The 19,512-nt window shown below is 37.5% G+C and overlaps 1 protein-coding gene across 1 annotated transcript in view; it reads right to left on the reverse strand.

The window, feature by feature from the left end:
* Nucleotides 1–19,512, reverse strand: part of kctd3 (potassium channel tetramerization domain containing 3) — a 77,792-nt gene that overhangs the window by 13,683 nt on the left and 44,597 nt on the right. The window contains exons 9-11 of the mRNA XM_060831466.1: nt 16,454–16,644; nt 9,202–9,317; nt 2,265–2,352 (exon numbers count right to left, since the gene is read on the reverse strand). Coding sequence (XP_060687449.1) covers nt 2,265–2,352; nt 9,202–9,317; nt 16,454–16,644 — 395 coding nt within the window. The remainder of the gene's footprint in view (nt 1–2,264; nt 2,353–9,201; nt 9,318–16,453; nt 16,645–19,512) is intronic.

The raw sequence follows: 19,512 nt of genomic DNA on the forward strand, positions 1-19,512 counted from the left end.
CATTTTTAGCATTGGTGTTAAACCAGAATTTAACATATGACTTAAAGTAACAGCTACCCAGTGAGATAATTGCAGAACTTTTATTGAACGAATTGTGGAAAGATCTCAAAAAAAAACTTTTACCCTGCAAATATTACCCTTTACAGATACTCAACTCTGTAAATAACATGTTAACCTTCACTTTAAAATTTCTTTATCAACTGATGATTTATTTTCAATGATTTTCTGCAATTTTACCAAATGTGATTTTCTGTGTCCCTCCCCAAGATACACAGACATAGGCTAACTCACTAACTTATCGCATGAATCTCAAAAGGGGAAAAATAAAAAACTTTTTTCCTGGACTTTGACTGCTTTAGGCTGGTAAGTAACATATTTGTTGGTATGGATTGTTCCTTTTGAACCGGACCTGTTCATAGAGTCATTTAGCACAAAAACAGACCCTTCGGTTCAACCAGTCCACGCCAAGCATAATCCCAAACTAAGATAGTCCCATCTGCTTCTTCCTGGCCCATATCCCTCCAAAGTCATCCAACTCACGTACTTATCCGAATGTCTTTTAAATGCTATAATTGTGCCCCACATCCACCATTTCCTCAGGAAGTTCATTCCACATGCGAACCACTATGTGAAAAAAAACGCATTCTGTCTTTTTTAAATCTCTCTCCTCAAACTTGTGCTCACTAGTCTATAAATTCACATCCTAGAGAAAAGACAACTACCACTAATCCTATCCATACCCCTCATGATTTTATAAACTTCTCAACCTCCTACGCTCCAGTGTAAAAAGTCCTAACCTATCCAGTCTTTCTTTATAACTTAAACCTTCCATACCCTGCAACATCCTGGTTAATCTCTCCCTCTCTATCTGGGCCATACAAGATCAACTTAATAAACAGTTCAGTAATTATCTCACCAGGTAGCTGTTAGCTTAAGTCATATGTTTTACTTGAAATTTTGGTTTAACACAAATGCTAAAAATGTTTTGGACCCCAATAAAATAAAGACACCTTCACAGAACAAAATAACCCATTAAACTCTATTTTATAATCATGTTATAGAGTCATGCAGCACAGAAACAGACCTTTTGGCCCATTTCATCCATGCTGATCAGGTTTCCTAAACTGAAACAGTCCCATTTACCTGCATTTTGCTCATATCCCTCTTTGACTTTCCCGTCCATGTACCTGCTCAAATATATTTTTAAATATTATAATTACACTTACTTCACACCTCTGGCAGCTCGACCTATATACACACCACCCTCTGTATGATAAAGTCACCCTTCAGGTCACTTAAATCTTGTCCCTCTCACCTTAACCTATGCCCTCTAGTTTTGGAATCCCTTACTCTAGGGGAAATACCATGACTATTCACTTCATTTATCCCCTCTCACGATTGTATATATCTCTCAGCCTCCTACGCTCCTGGGGAAAAAAGTCACAGACTACCCAGCCTCTTCATATAACTCAAACCCTCGAGTGTCTGTAATATCCTTGTAAATAGTTTTTGTACCCTTTCCAGTTTAATAACATCCTTACAAAGCAGAATGCTTCCTAAAGCAAGCTCTCCAGTAATAATACATAAACCTTATTCACAAAAGCTAAATGCCAATCTTAGCAGTCGGATACAAATAGAAATGAGTCAAGTCATTGACAAGACAAAAATACAAGGTCAGAAACAAGCTAAGGTGGGTATCATTACACTGCCAAGTAAATCTGTAAGTAATGGGTATTCTCAAAACCACAAATACTATTCAGATGAAACAGCAACTTTACTGCTACAATCAGGTAGAAGGCACAGAACACCTATACAGATGGAACTTCAGCATCTTTGGCAAGTCCTAGCAATACTTATATTGTAACCTCTACTATTCACCGCAAAGGGCCCTAATGATAGATAATTTAAAAGAGCAAATAAGTAAATGGTTTATAATCTTTCACCAAGTACATGAAAAAAAAAGAAGCAAAATTTCCTGGATGTGAGATGTTCATTGTGATGTCGCAAATCTAATGTTGATCATCACTACAACACATTCTACCAGACTACTCTGAATCATCTTATTTGGGAAAACTTCGGCTTTAAACTTGGATATCTTTTTTGACACTCTCTTTTCAGCACCTCATTAGTTTTTGTATTTCTTGATGCTTTCATAATCTTTACAGATGCTTGTCTTTTACCTTTCCTTTTACTAAGAGCTTCTGCAGTCTCCTACCCACAACTCCAGGTAAAATATTTATCAATGGCTGATGACTGTTTCTTACCTATGTAATATATCGATCCATTGTTACAGCCCAGCAGAAGGAATGTTCCCGCAGTGTCGCAGCTGGTGATAGGAACAACCTCCTGCACCTGTATATTTCAAGAGAATTTTAAGGAAACATGGATCTTGACACAATTATTGATACTTTCCCCTAGTTAAGATGACATTCTTTAAAAAAAATTGTAATGAAACCTACTTAGTCTCAGTTACAAAAAAATTAATGTCAGTTTAGAAAACCTGACCGAAACAAACTAAGAGCTTAAAAACAAAATGTTTACAGTCCTTACTGATCAAATACAACAATTCATGCAAATAGAATCTGTCAATTTGTACAGCACATGTATCTAGAAACTGACTGCACCAGAGTTTTTTTGATTCACTCTCAACCCCAGTAAGAGATGAATTTCATGTCATATATTACACGATAATTAATCATGTCAGCAGTAAAACAACTGCCAGGCTAATATTTCAGTCTCTGAATCAGTTCCTTGTCCCCACATTAAATCAAATTATTTTATTTAATGGTGTAATGTGGAGTGGTTCTATTAGATGGAAATTCCTGCAGAATTCCTTATATCCTAGGAGATGAGCTGTAGTTTGAGAGAAAACTTTTTCTTGGTGGGAAGTCCACATAGAACAAATGCTGTTATGTGGAAAGCAATTGCTAGATTGAAAAGATGCATTTGTTGTGGGACCCTTTTGTTTGGCACATTCTTATTTTAAGTCGTTGCAAGTCTGGAAATAGTTAAAGATCAAAAAAGATGAAAAATTTTAGTAAGCGACTCAATGACTCTAAGAGTTATATATAGTCTTCTTAATAAGATGCACAGTTACAGAGATGAGCAGCAGGAAACAGAAATATTTTAAAACGGACGAACAACAGGTTAAGTAGATTTAGCCACAAGTAACACACCATGATTAGTTAACAATCCAACAATAAGAAACATCTTACAAAAGGTCACCAGTTTACACTGAATTTGCAATTACTCCAATTCATTTGAGGTGATGGAATCTGATTTAGAGACATTGTGCCACATCAGACAGGGGAAGAGTCACCTGGGTATTTTGCTCCAGAGCAATCACACCGTTCCGAATCACAGGTCGGTTTTGAGTTGCCTGAGACAGAAAGGTGCGACTGCACTTGAGAGAACCCAGGGATTTACACTGAGGAGCCTTGGCTGTTGCAACTGTCCAACAATTATGAAGTTCATGCAAACTGCGAGGAGAGCGAGAACAGTAATGAGATGAACAAACTGATCATGGCAGCTTGGGACCCGGAGCTGCGAGGAGTGGAAACAGGGAGTTAGCAATGATACAGAATCTATACAGAAATAGGGATCTAGATTTTGCTCTCTGCAGCTGTGAGCAAGACTCCAGAAGGCTGTGTTGTTTCCCTAGTTCAAGAGTTCAGGACATCTACTCTGCGCTGAAGAGGAACTTGGAGGGAAAGGAGGGATCTAGTAATCGGCATCCAATTTGGCACCAATGACATTGGTAGGACCAGAAAGGCCGCTCTACTCAAAGATTTTGAACAAACAGGAACTAAACTAAAAAGGAACTAAACTAATAATCTTTGGATTACTACCTGAGCCACAGGCATACTGGCATAGGGTAAATAAAGTCAAGGAATTAAATACATGGCCCAAAATTAGTGTTGGTTGAATGGGCTTCAGTTCATGGCTGCACTGGTAATGGGGTCATGAAGTGAAGGAGACAGAAAACAGTTAACCACGGACCAGTTAGCTTAACATTGGTCACTGGAAAAATGCTACGGTCTACAACAAAGAATGTAATAACAGAACATTAAGAAACACTTAACATGTTCAAATGTATTGTTGAGCTCTGAAATCTACTACTTTTAAATAAAACTTAACAGCAATCTAGTTTGTTCAATATATTGTTTCAGTTGCATGACACTTAACCTTTTGCTATAAATTCTGTGTCTAATGAAGGAGCAGCGCTGTCTGAAAGCGAGTATTTTCAAATAAACCTGTTGACTATAACCTGGCATGGTGTGATTTTTTTAAACTTTGTCCACCCCAGTCCAACACCAGCATCTCCACATCATAACAAATAGAAGACAGAGTTGGGATAAAGAGAGCCTTTTCAGGATGACAGTGTCTAACTAGTGGCATGCCAGAGGGATCAGTGCTTTGGCCACAGTTATTTACAATATCAATTCATGAAGTGGATGAGGAAAGTGAATGACTATAGCCAAATTTGTGCATGACACAAAAATAGTTTAAAAGGCACATGGTGAAGATGACATAAAAAAAAGAGTTTTCAGAGGGACACATACAGGGCAACCTATCAGATGGAATACACTGTGGGCAACTGTGAAGTTATGCACTTTGGGGTCAGAAAGAAATAGAGGAGCTAAATATTATTTAAGTGGAGAAAGATTGCAGAAAACTCCAGAACAGAAGGATTTTGGAGTGCTCTTGAATGAATCACAAAAAGTTGGTAAGTTCAACAGGTAATAGGGAAATCAAATGGAATACTGGCCTTTATTTCAAATGCAGTGGAGCATAAAACTAGGGAGGTTTTGCTAAAATTACACAAAGCACAAGTCAGACCACAGCTGGAAAGGAAGTTCAAGAAAGGGTCAAGACAAAAAGATGGAGAATTATAGGCCAATGAGCCTAACCTCAGTTGTTGGTAAAATTCTAGAATACATCATTAAAGATCAGATTTCTAAATTCTTAGAAGGACAGGGTCAGATTTGAACAAGTCAGCATGTAGTAAGGGAAGGTCATGCCTGACAATCCTGTTACAATTCTTTGAAGAGGTAACAAGTAGGTTAGACCAGGGAAAGCCAATGAATGTTCTCGGTCTAGACTTCTAAATAGCCTTTGACAAGGTACTTCACGGGAAGCTGCTGAGTAAGGTGCAGGGCCCATGGTGCTCGAGGTGAGCTACTGGCATGGATTGAAGATTGGTTGTCTGACAGAAGGCAGAGAATTGGGATAAAAGATTTTTTTGGAATGGCAGCCAGTGACAAGTGGTGCCCTGCAGGGTTCAGTGTTGGGGCCACAGCTGCTCACTTTATATATTAATGATCTTGATGAAGGCATTCTGACGAAGTTTGCTGATGATATGAAGTTAGGTGGACAGGCAGGTAGTTCTGAGGAGGTGGGGAGGCTGCAGAAATATTTAGACAGTTTAGGAGAGTACTCCAGGAAATGGCTGATGAAATTCAATGTGAGCAAATGTGAGATCTTGCACTTCGAAAAAGAAGAGTACAGGCATGGATTATTTTTCTGGAAGGTGAGAAAATTCACAAAGCCAAAGTACAAAGGGGTCTGGGAGTATCAGTCCAGGATTCTCTAAAGGTTAACTTGCAGGTTGAGTCCGTGATTAAGAAAGCGAATATAAATGTTGTCATTTATCTCAAGAGGGCTGGAATATAAAAACAGCAATGAGTTTCTGAGACTTTATAAAGCTTTAGTTAGGCCCAATTTAGAATACTGTGTTCAATTTTGGACCCGACACCTCAGGAAGGACATACTGGCACTGGAACGTGTCCAGCGGAGATTCACACAGATGATCCTTGGAACGTTAGGCTTAACATACGATGAACGACTGAGGATCCTGGGATTGCATTCATTAGACTTTAGAAGGTTGAGGGGAGATCAAATAGAAACTTAAAAGATAATGTATAGCTTAGAAAGGGTGGATTCTAGGAAGTTGTTTCCATTAGGTGGGAGATGAGGACCCATGGGCACATCCTTAGAATTAGAGGGAGTCAATTTAGAATGGAATTGAGGAGACATTTCCTCAGCCAGAGAGTGGTGTCCTGTGTCATGGAGAGCAGTGGAGGCCGAGACATTAAATATCTTAAAGGCAGATTAATTCTTGATCTTGCAAGGAATTAAGGGCTAAGGGGAGAGTGTGATAGTAAATAGAGTTGAAATGACCATCAGCCACGATTAAATAGCAGAGTGGACTTGATGGGCTGAATGGCTTTACTTCCACTCCTATGTCTTTTGGTCTTATGGAATACTGTGAACAACTTTTGGGCCTCTTATCCAAGGCAGTACAGAGAAGGCTCACTAGGCTGATTCCAGGTGTGGAAGTACTGTCTCATGAGGAGCAGTTGAAGGGGAGGGGGAGGGGGGGAGGGGGGGGGGGGGGGGGGGGGGGGGGGGGGGGGGAGGGGGGGCGGGGGAGCTGTACTCATTGGAATTGAGAAGAATGAGTGGTGATCTTATTGAACCATGGAAAGTTCTTGGGGTGATTGACAGGATGGAAGTGGAGAAGTAGATTCCATGGGTGGAAGAATTTTGTAATCTCAGAATAAGGGGTTGCCCATTTAAAATGGAGAACAGGAGAAATTTCTTTTCTCAGAAGATACTTAATCTGTGGAATTCTTTACTAGAAGGGGCTGTCGAGGTTGGGCCATTATATATATTCTAGGCTGTGATGGAGAGTTTTTTTTTTACACAGAAGTGAATCAAGGGTTTCAGGCAAAAAAACTGGAAAGTAGAGCTGGGAATTATCATATTAGCCATGATATCTCTGAATGGTTGAACAGAGTTTCTGAGCTGAATGGCCTACTTATTCTCTTCCATCTTTTGGTCTCGTGGGGGTATGAAGAGTCTCAAACCAACTTCATACTTTACAAGAGGCAAACTTTGAAGGAATTAAAATGGAATTGCTCACAGTAAAAAGGGCTAAACAGATTTTGGGTAACATGCAAAGCAACAGAGGGAAATGTTTGATAAGGTTGAAAACTCGGAAAGACATCTAAAAAGCAAATACCTCATTTGCACAATTAGCAACCAAGTGTAGTAAATAAGGTTAGAGGCAGTATCAAAACTTAGATATCACATTTTACACATGATGGTACATACTATAGAGATAATAGTCTAATATAGACAATAGTCAAAATAATAATAAAAATTAAATGGAGAAAATAAGATGTCCTAAGATAGAGAAATTTCCAGGGCCTGAAGATTTCTCTCAGATCATTAAAAGCAATAGATAAAGCAATTTTGGATAATTTCTCAAAACTCTCTAGAATCAGAAATTGTGGCTTTGGATTGGCAAATAGCAAATATCACTGAATTATTTAAGAAGCAAGGAAAATTATATTAACTATAAACCAGTCAGTTCAATACCAGGTGCATGAAGTTACTAGAATCTATTATACAGTGAATATTTAAATAGTCATAAGCTGATCAAAATAATAGAAAAAGTTATAAATACCAACTTTCAGATGTGACCAAATTTGGAGGCAAAAGTTATACAAACGGGAACAGGAAGCTTCAAACAGAATAAAACAGACTAAGTGAATGAGTTAATTTAAGGCAAGTGAAGTTCAGTGAGGGAAATACAGGGTCGTCCTAAGACAGACAAACTGAATACGTTCTTAATGGTGCAAAGCAGTGAGCTGTGGAGGAGCATGGGGAATTAAGTCCCCAGTTACACAAAAAAGAAAGAGTAATAAAAGCAATAAATTATATACTGCATTTAATTTGAGGTGCCTGGAATTCAATAAAAATTGGAACATGACACTTACTCAGGCTCCACCTTTAGTACTGCCTTCAATTTTGAGCTCAAAACAGCAAGAAAGTTGCACTGGCCTGGAGTGGGCATAGCACAAATTCTCTACAATTACATTAGGATTTGAATGATTATATCACAATGACAGATTACAATATTGTTCCATTACCTTGAGTTTAGAAGGTTGAGGCAGTGTTCTGTGTCCTTAACGCAAGGAGCATTCATATTACAAACTCAAGGCACTGGTTTCCTTTGTTAGTGTAATCAAGAATATATGTCATCTTTGACAGTTGATGACAAATCAAAAACAAGGTAGTGTAATCTTAAAATAACAGGTACACTGTTTCGGAGTAGAAATGAAGGACGGTGGAGATTTGAAACTTTTCCAAATGTTGCAATTACTAGGTTCACTGAAGTGTGCAAAATTAGATTGTTAAGGCCTTTGATGGGTAAGCATATCAAGGGATCTAAACCAGAGTGGAGCAAATGAAACTGAAGCACAGACACCCAATTATCTAACAGAGGAGCTGACTGGCCCATACTTAATCTTACTTGACGCAGCTGCATAATCATTTAGCCATGCGTCAACCAAAGAACTGGGTGTGACACCATTCCATCACTTGCCCACAGACGCTTTTTGCCCCAATTGGGTTTTCTTTTACTTAATAAATCCTTAACAATTATCCGCTTCCATCTTTTCCAATGGTTGATAAATATCTAAATTGAAGTTTGAAAATTATAATTTGTCTACATATGCAGCCATTTACCTTCAAAAAGCAAACATGGATTTTTAATTGGATCTTGCTGGCTACAATTTTCATTTTTATTCCATTGGGCCTATTCCCCAAACTAGCGCAAAGCTTCATTGACAGGTGAGAGCAAATATTTTAAAGGACAAATAGAAATTCTAGATAGTTGATGCGCAGTTTAATCATCTGAACAAGTAATGCAACAAAAAAAAAGCAAGTTTTGTTCTGGCTGCAGTACTTCAGTTCAATTATGTTTAGTCACTGAATCAACTGTTTTGTATTTGACAACATTTTCAATGCTATAAATAGAAACATTTGACCTACCCACAACTTCCTCTGGTGGCTGGAGTTTGCATATCTTAACACATGAAGGAATACAGGAACTTGGTAACAGTATCAACAAAATTACTCGTTTGCTAAGCATGACAAATTCGTCACCTGTTGTGTGACCATTTATGAACATAATTCCCTGAAGACCATCCTTAAACCTTCATATTTATAAAATGAATGATCACAGATACTGAAAATAATTTACTCAGTTCTGTACTGCATTTGCAAGTTATGAATGTGAGGCACCAGCAAAATAGATATGACCACCATATTGTATATCAGCTGCATAGCATCAGAAATTTTAAAAAGTAGAAAATTCATTTTTTATTACATTTCATAAAGGTATTAGCTCACCTGCCAGTGTTGAGTGACCGCATTCCACACTCCTACTTTTCCAGTATGACTGGTTGCAACCAGCTGATTCCCAATAAAGAAGAGTGCATCCACTGGAACTCCAAGACTAAACACACCTACAACACAGAGCAGCAGAAACAATTTATTGTTACAAATTTTGTTACATTTCATAACAATCCACTCATCTGAAAACTGACAACTCTATCAATAAATAGGAACTTTCATTGATCCCAAGGTCACGGGGTATTATGTAACAAAGATCTTCACAACCTCCAACCAAGCACCCTTGCCCCGCCCCCCCAAAAAACCATCAATTACGTTTTTTTTAAAAGATGGTAAATCACAAGTTTTCTTAAAAGTACTGATTAGGTGTAACAACAAATAATTGCCAGTGATTGCTGTTTATTTTACTCTTCTACAAAAGAACAACCATCAACCTGCACATTTGAGGCTTCCAATGCTGGATTCAGAAATAACAACAGGTTTACAAGCAATGCTACTGTACATTTCCTTTTCAACTGATGTGTACAGAGCTACAATGGAACACAAAACAAATGCACAGCGGGCAGATTACTCCAGAGGGAGGACACAGTGAAAATTATCCACAACAGCATGTCAACTCCTTCCATATTTGAAGTGTCTCTCCTGCTTAGTTAAAGCAGCCAAGAAAGCTGCCAGAAAAATAAAGCATGTCATGAAGAATGACAGGAGTATTGCCCTGAGGGTGGTGCATGGAGGGTTAGCGAAGATACCCTGAGGAAAAAGGGAGTTAATGTTTCCTTTAAGTAATATGAAAGGTGTGAAACCACAGGAGGTAGGTAATAATAAATACACGTTGTAGAGATTTGGCAAGTGTTTGCATAAATTTGTTTACACTTGACATCTCTTGAAATTTGAGTCATTTAATAGTGACCTTCAAATGCTTAGTGTCAAGGGATCGCAAATAAAATTCAGAAAGTGCTTAAGTTCCTACTGTAATGGTGGAATGTGGGTTACTGCTCCTCTCAGCATAGATAATCTTATCCAAGTATTTGCTAAGTGCTCCCTTTATAGAAAGGCTTCAGGATTACAGTAGTGTTTAACATTTTAAAAAAAATACATCAACTTGTAGGAGTCCTTTATTTGTAAGTGGTATGGTCATGATGTACCATGGCAAAATGGGCACTTTGAAAGGAAGCAGATAGAAATGGTTGCAAATCAAAGTGAACTTACACAGTTCAGTGAATTCAAGTGCCATTAACTAGCAGCATTATTACTGAAAGAAAAATATTTTGAAGATTTTTATCTTCCACTTACCAGGACAAATTACAAGTATTACCAAAGTAATGGCAAAACATATTCAAATTACTTAAGAGGAAAATGCGGATCAGTTGGCAGTGAACTCTGATCGATACAGGTATTGCCAAAGAGAATGCACTAGCTACAAAAAGACTGACAGTTAACTTCCAAGATGTCAGTCATCATCTAACAGGCTAAGTTTTCACAGTCATGCCTCCATCAGAGTCCACTGCCAACTGTGTTTTCCCTTTACCTTGATAATTCTTGCAAATTGCCCTGATTGAATGCAAGAAAAAAGCTCAAACAAAATTGTTTTGTCAGCCACGCTCAAAGTTCTATCCAACAAAATGATGATTTGTTTACAGTATTATAGAAAATTTATTTTTTTTCTCTATTTTTGAGCTTGCCACTACTATAGATTTCAGTACACATTAATGCTGTGGAAATTATTTTCTTTTAACCTTCAGCAGGGTTTGGAAGGGCCTTTGGTCCTGACCTGATGGTTATCTTTATTTAAGAAAACTTTTAATCACATTGAAATTTTAAGGATGGATTGTATTGGCTTGATTATTCCTTAGAATTTTAAATACTGCTCCTACTCATGTGGTAACACTGGATATAAAGGGCAAGTCGTCTTTTGAATTCAGTTTTGATACTGCCATGATACAGATGACAGAAGTGCTCTCATCATCTGCATACCATTTAACTAATACTCTCAAATTTGGATTTTTTTTTCATAAGCCATGTGCCCCTTGTAAATTGAAATAAAACAGATATTGAAACCAGTGATCCAGTACTATGTTTCTACAATCCACTTTTGTGAACATTGAAATATTCTGTCATTATTCAACTCAAAGAAAACAAAAGTGTGTATAAACAGGAAACAAAATCAGATCAAATATGTTAAATTTTCAGACAAAGATTCCTTCTTCCTCACTCATATCTAATTACACAATTGAAGAAGACGTGCATATATTGAAAAAAGAATGCTTACCATGCCAGTAATTTCTCTGGCACAAGATGAAGCAGAATTCAAATACAATCTTTGCTGTGATAAAAACACAATGTAATGCTTGCTTCAAGTGACTGCCATTGACGTAACTTAATTACAATTCTGAAAATTTTACTTACCAATCTATATGGATCTGATACACGCGATTTTGGAAGGGTATTAAAGGTGCATCAGACTTTAGACACTGTTCAAACCAGGAATGGCCATCAGTTGGAGCAAAAGTAAGTAGAACATTTGAAAGAATGAATGCAGATGATGAAACTAGAGATTCAGTCCTCAATTAGTAGAAAATTTTTAAATGCTTTACAATGGTGTGTTAGCCAGTTAACTCAGTTATATGGAGTCACTGAAACACACAAGACTATTTCACAAATCGTTACGCCAGTCTTAAGTCCACAACATCTTAATTGCTAAGTTTTCATTATCACTTGCAACCAAAGATTGAAGTTTGATGCTTCAATATACACTGCAACTATTAAAAAAGTGAAATGTTTCATTAATTGATGGCTCACTTAGCTCCGTAGACAAATGTCTAATATAAACAGAATTTCATGCAGGAACCTTAGGCACTTATTGCAAAACATTCACACCATCTGAGTTGGTCTGAATTAGAACAAAATTCAGAAATGTAAAAATCAAAGTTATTTTATGTATTTGTTGAGACTTCTTGACATTGTTAAAATGTAATTTAAAAATGCCATTTACAATCTGTGAAATTCTAAATTACTATTGTGAATGGCAGATTCCTTCCAATTCCTACTTGATAGCAAAGAATTTTAAACACAAATTCAGTTCTCACGACATATAACAGACTATATTCTTGTGAGAAATTGCAAGGTATATGCACTGACCAATAAAATTATTTGACCTCTGAACACAAAAATGTGGCCATGGTGGCCGCACGATCAGAGCCTCTCAGCTGTTATGAGTACAAACAGTCGATTTAAATGGCTTGAAGATCGAATGGCAGCTGAAATCAGCAAAGCTTTTAAAATAGTAAGCCCTGAACTGCCAAAATAGCCAGCAAACTTAATTGCTTTTAAGCAAGGACTTTGCAATTGACAACTGGCAAAAAGTGCCAGTTGCCTGATACAGCCCACTATCCATGATAAGGTGGGACAGTACAAGCCACAATGACTTTATGGTTTTGCTAATCAAGGAACAAACAGCAAATTTCCCCTTTTTAATATAAATTGTGGGAAGTAGGGAGCAAAGAGTGAGCAGAGGTCATTGAATTAAATACAAAACACGGAAATACGTAAACAAAACAATCTGGTGTAATTTCTACAAACCCTTAGAACAATTATCCAGTTACATTGGTGGCGAAGATCTGGAAATAGGTTGCTGTTTCTATTTGTTCCTTTAGTGGGTTTTAGTGCTACTGTTAACTACAGTTAGTGAAGATTATCTTGACCTCGGAATAAGCAAGTGTCACAAATGCATTTAGATTTTCCACAGCTTCACCTTCATTATACGTTTCATGAGAAACATCGCTGCATTGGAGAAATGTTCATATGCAACATCGTGTTCTGATTTCAAACCATTGATGTTACTGCAGATCTAAGTTCATTAATTTATGTATATCTTTGTTAGGAATGGTGGCTCTTGGAACCATGTATGCACATTTTGGACATAAATCCAATTCAATACTTAATAAGATGTATAACTAAAAGTTACATAGAAAACTTCCACAATTTTTGGGGGTATTTAAAAGCTAGTTGGCATTTTTCCCCATTCCCAACTCTGAAATTCAGTCTCTCCATGGCAATGAGTTGCCTGTTACCAATGACAAGTTAAGCAGGCTACACTTCATTACAATGAGAAAAAAAATCTAAACAAGGAAATATTATGGATACTTTAGAGTCAAGTTGGAAGAAGTGCTTTAAAATCACTTTTAGGAGGGTCAATCTCTCAGAAGCAAAAATATTTTCAGGACAGAATCCACTAAGTTTAATTCCACCTTCAGCCCCATACGCGTCAAGTGTCATAAATATTCATGCCAATTAAATAATGCTACAATTTACATAAACATCTGTTGTGCATATTAAACCCCCTTTTTCCAATTGTATGTTGACAACTGGTAACTTGTAATAAATTCACCTGGGGAGAGGAACCATCTCCCAAGCCCAGCAAAGGACTGACAGCCTTACAGGCAGCCACAGTAATGGTGATCACTTGCTTTAATTTATTTTCAAAATATGCATTAGAAGCTATTCTGAAATAGATTTGGGTTGACATATAAATCTGCTTATTTGCTAGCTTTCTCCCTGTAGAAATCTACTATGCAGCTTATAACAAAGAAACAATAGATATGAAAAATGCAAAATCAGGGATTTTCAGAAACATCTCTCTCAAGGAACCTTAAATTAAAAGGAGGAAATTGCTAGAAACTTCACAAAGACAAAGTAGTGCAGCTGCTGTAAACCTGAAATGTGACTAGAAAGTGCTAGAAAGACAAAGCAGGCCAGGAGGCTTGAGCTTTTCCAGCACTTTCTGTTTATAAGCTTTCATCAAAAATGAAGGCAAGGAAAAGAATTCCTCAAGACATACTTAATTAGTAATTGAAATACTAACTATCTGAACAATCTACCAGATTATCACATATGCAATAGCTCCTCCCTAGCATATCACAGCCACATCTATTACTGCCCCTAGAAGACATTCCTTGCATGCAAACTACAGTGCAGATTACTAGGCAGCATGAGAATCAGTTAATATTTCCTCTCCCTTAACAAGAACACCTTTACAGCCACCTCAGGAAGAGCAGCTTATGGAATTCACTCAGTCAAACCTAAAGGTGTCTTGTGCTCCAGGTGCAGTACTGTGCCACTTTTTTTGCATTTGTTCACAGGATGCAGCATCAGTGACTGGGTCAGAGTTAAATGCATAACCCTTGCCTTCAAAAAGGTGGTACCGAGCTGATTTCTTGGCCCACTGCAATCCTTGGGTTGCTTGTTAGTAAGGGAGTTTTAAGATTTTGACCCTGCAATTGTGAAGGAATGACAATATAGCTCCAAGTCAGGATGGTTAGTCACTTGGAAGGGAAGTTGCAGGTGAGTGTTCCTGTGCATCTGCCATCCCAGGTTTACAAGTTGTTATTGAAGGAGTCTGGGTAAGTTACTGCAGTGCTCCTTGTAGCTCAGACACAGTGCTGTCCTATTGTGTTGGAGGGAGTGAATGTTTTAAGATAGTGGATGGGATGACATTTAATCAGACAGTTTTACCTGGGTGATACTGACTTTGAATCCATTACACTTCTATCTTGTGCCTTACAGTGGACAAACAATAAGGAGACAAGAGGTGAGTTACTCGCTGCATGATTTTTAACCTCTGAATTGCTCTTGCAGCCACAGTATGTATACATGACTGGTCCAGTTCATTTTCAGTCAACCGTATCTCTTAGAATATAGATAGGAGAGGATTCAATAACCAGACAGACAATCTCATACCAAATTATATTAAATCTAGTGCTTCCCGATTAATGCCAGTACAGATTGCTCTATGTCAACTGAATCATGACAAAACCCAAACAATTTATTCACAAAAATCTCAATTTATAAAGTAAGTTAAATGACAGGACCAAAGTTGAAACCTATATATTAGCATGTTTTTGTTTTGGAAATAAATAACAAGTGGTTACTAGAAAACTATGCCCAAGTATATGACAATGACAGCTAATAGCTTTACCGCCAATGCTGTATTAATTGGTTAGAATATGAACCCAAAAATAAATTGCTCAAAATCATGGTGCAATAATTGTTTGAGCACTATCCTCCTTAATTTTCAAAATAAAACTATTAACCTCTGTCTAACATACACAATGATTAAGCATTCAGGGCATATAGGGTAAACAATTCCAAGGATTTGCTGTTCTCTTAAGTCATAATTGGCTGACCACTAATTTTAAGAATGCAACCCAAACAAGGGAAATATTTTGTTCAACATCTACCCTTTGAAATTTTATACTCCCATTTCTAAACCTCCTATTCATGTAAACTCTAGCAAAGATAGATCTCATCTACTCAATCTCTTCTCATAGAAGAATCCCCTCATCCTGGGAACTGATCTAGTAAATCTTTACTGCATTCCCTCTTGTGAAAGTGTATTCTTCCTTGTGTAAAATAACCAAAACTGCACTTGAACTCTTTTTAACAAAATCTAGCACTCCATTTGTTTTCCCAATTGTACTCACATGTTAACTGTCATACTTTATGTCCAAGAAAACCCAGCTTTGGCTGAAGGCAAAAGTTTCACATTAAGAACCCAGAGTTGAACCATCTAAAGGTGACACCAGGTTGCAATTTTTCACACAAAGTTTAGTGGAAATCTGAAACAGTATTCCCAAATGTTGGGCTAATTGAAAAGTTTCAAGACTAAAACTGATAGATTTTTATTAAGAAAAGATATTAAGAGACATGGAGAAATGGCAGTTAGAAGTAGTGGCAGTAGAGATTCACCTTGACCTAATTGAATAGCAGAACAAACTCAAGTTATTAATAAACAGCATATGCTACTTTTTTGTCATATCCCAATGACAGAGACTGATGGCAACACAGACTTTTCACAAGATAGAAAAACAGTTGGAATTTGTGAAAAAAAAAGGCTGAAAAGAATGAATCCTAAGGCAATAAAGGCATGGATAACGTCTTGGTAGTGGTGGAGTTCAATGTAGGGCCACCGGTAAGATCGCTAGCATAAATAGATATGTGGCTTGATTCAGAAATTATTCCCATTATTTATATTGAACTTTCCTCAGCCAGTACTGAAAAGTTAGTTAATACTGAAGGTCAGTAAATTAAACTGTTCAGCTCTTAAGTGGAAACTAAACCTACATCATTTCCAAAGTAATTGAAGAGACTGTTTCATTCATTCAACTGAGCTTAGAACCAATTTTAAACTGCTTTTTCCTCATTTTAGATGATAAAAGAATGTTGTTTTATTCCAGAAACTTGCAATACATACCTATTTCATTGCCACTTCCTCCATCCTGAATGCTCCACAGGATTATACTACTTTCAGATGCCACAGCTACCATCTTGTCTTTATCACCAAAAGGTCCTCCAACAACTTTAGCATTAACTGCTACTCGCTCTATTGTCCAGTCTAAATACGGACTCGTAAAAACCTGCTGCCATCCAGAGGACTCTTTAATTCTAGGAAGAAACCAGAAACCTTATTGAGCAATTAACACAATGCGCACAGTGCTTTTGAAAACAGAACTTGTTGGAATAACCATTAGTACTTAGGATTTTCATATGTATAATTTTGAGAATAGTAATCTAACAAAGTTGAGCTAATTTTTATTCTAAAAGAGTTCAAGATGAAGCCCTAAATGAAGTTTCAAAGATGACTTATGGAACTGATAAAAGTTAATGCAAAATTATAGCGAACATTTTTCAAACACCATAGGACAGAAATTATAAATTTAACAGAAGAAGGAAAAACAAAATAAAGTAACACTAAAAGAAAAAGTATTTGAAAATAAGCTACGTTAGGGGAGTTCATTTCTGGAGGAAGTGGGGATTGAAGGATTTGTTATTAATGGACTTTATATGTCAATAAATTTTAACAGAATGGTCAACAATTGCTAGCCTCTAATAAAGGGCTGCATTCTACAACTGGCCACCTTTAGGTTAATTGTTTAAAATCTGACAAGATATTATTAACTTATCAGCAACCGCAATACTAACGCAAATGGCGTTTATCACCCAATGCTTTTAATTCCTGTACCATGCAGGATTTTAATGATTTTTGTTTCAAAATGTCTTTGACTCTAAGACTTGAGAAAGGGGCTAGAACTTCAGAGGCCCAGGACCGGTACAAAAGACAGAAACATCAGGATCCAGGAGTCATGGTGACAAGTTAAAGGTCTGGGAAGATGATCAGATAACAGAAGGGGTTGTACCAGATGAAGAGATTTATCCTGAGAAGCAGCTGAATCCAGCACATAGGTGCTAAGTTAATTATCTCTTGGGTCTGGCACACACCATCTGGATGCAGCTGTTAAATTTCAAAGGTTGAACAACTATAAAGCTCAGTTTCATTACCAGACTTGAAGTGCCAACTGGCCACCTTGGAATATGGGCTGATCACTTTCCTACTTCTATTAATGGACAATAGACAATAGGTGCAGGGGTAGGCCATTCAGCCCTTTGAGCCTGCACCGTCATTCAATACGATCATGGCTGATCATTCCTAACTAGTATCCTCTTACTGCCTTATCTCCATAACCCTTGATTCCACTAATCTTTGAGAGCTCTATCCAACTCTTTCTTAAATGAATCCAGAGACTGGGCCTCCACTGCCCTCTGGGGCAGAGCATTCCACACAGCCACCACTCTCTGGGTGAAGAAGTTTCTCCTCATCTCTGTCCTAAATGGTCTACCCCGTATTTTTAAGCTGTGTCCACTGGTTCGGCACTCACCCACCAGCGGAAACATGTTTCCTGCTGCCAGAGTGTCCAGTCCTTTCATAATCTTATATGTTTCAATCAGATCCCCTCTCAGTCTTCTAAACTCAAGGGTATACAAGCCCAGTCGCTTCAGTCTTTCAGTGTAAGGTAATCCCGCCATTCCAGGAATTGACCTTGTGAACCTACGCTGCACTCCCTCAATAGCCAGAATGTCTTTCCTCAAATTTGGAGACCAGAACTGCACACAGTACTCCAGGTGTGGTCTCACCAGGGCCCTGTACAGCTGCAGAAGCACCTCTTTGCTTCTATATTCAATTCCTCTTGTTATGAAGGCCAGCATGCTATTAGCCTTCTTCACTACCTGCTGTACCTGCATGCTTGCCTTCAATGACTGGTGTACAAGAACACCCAGATCTCTCTGTACTGTCCCTTTACCTAAAGTGATTCCATTGAGGTAGTAATCTGCCTTCCTGTTCTTGCCACCAAAGTGTATAACCATACATTTATCCACATTAAACTGCATCTGCCATGCATCTGCCCACTCACCTAACTTGTCCAGGTCACCCTGTAATCTCCTAACATCCTCATCACATTTCACCCTGCCACCCAGCTCTGTATCATCAGCAAATTTGCTAATGTTATTGCTGATACCATCTTCTATTAAAGCAGGAAGCAAGATTGGAAACTGGATTCTGATTTTCAAAACTTTAAAGCCCAGCTGACACAAACTCATGTGCTTTTGCACAGTTAAAATATCCACTGTAGTTACAACTAATGATGAATACCATAAAATTTAATGCAAGTGTTAAAAGCTGATGATTTCCCACCCACCTACCATCCCTTCTGGGCAAACATCTGAATCTTTTGCATTAATTTATGCAATTGCATTTTGAACTGGGTTCTTTAGTGACCAAAGGGCAAGAATTACTACCAAAATGTTATCTGACAAGATGAAATCGAGTAAAATGGTTTTAAGCTTCAATTTCACGATGTGGAAATACATATAAAAACCAGAAGTGTAAGAAAAAAGTCAAATGCATTAAATGAAAGCAACAAGCTCGAAAAATCAAAAATACAATTCTCCACAACATCCGCAACGCAGCTTCGAGCAGACATTTTACTGAAAATTAAGAAATAGTTCTGATGTAATGCAAATTTGATGTGGAGAGTAATATTTCTGGATTTCCAGATTATTCCTTGAGAAAGCAAACTCTTATTTTCATAATATTAAAGTTCTTGCTTAGTATTAGTCAAAACCTTCAATGACACATAAGCTGCATGCAAGAACTCAATAACTGTGCTTGATTTTTCCACCTGCAGTGTTGGTGAAAAAGAACTTTTATTCATATACACACACATTTTAACCTTCAAAAAAAAAAGTCACAAAAAAAAACACATTCCACAGAATTCTTGAATTCATCACTTTGCACATGCTAGAGTTGCCAGTAAACTGTCAAAAAATATATAGACAGTAGATTTAAAAATCACTGTACAAGTGTAATTTACAGCATGTCTGGTTACCTACAATATTATTTTGATGCTATTATCAATACTTGGTTTCATTTTTCCCCAGGTGCTGCATGAGATTTATTTCATTTATGCAACCTCT

The sequence above is a fragment of the Hemiscyllium ocellatum genome, chromosome 10 (genome assembly GCF_020745735.1).
Source record: "Hemiscyllium ocellatum isolate sHemOce1 chromosome 10, sHemOce1.pat.X.cur, whole genome shotgun sequence".
Classification (NCBI taxonomy): Eukaryota; Metazoa; Chordata; class Chondrichthyes; order Orectolobiformes; family Hemiscylliidae; genus Hemiscyllium; species Hemiscyllium ocellatum.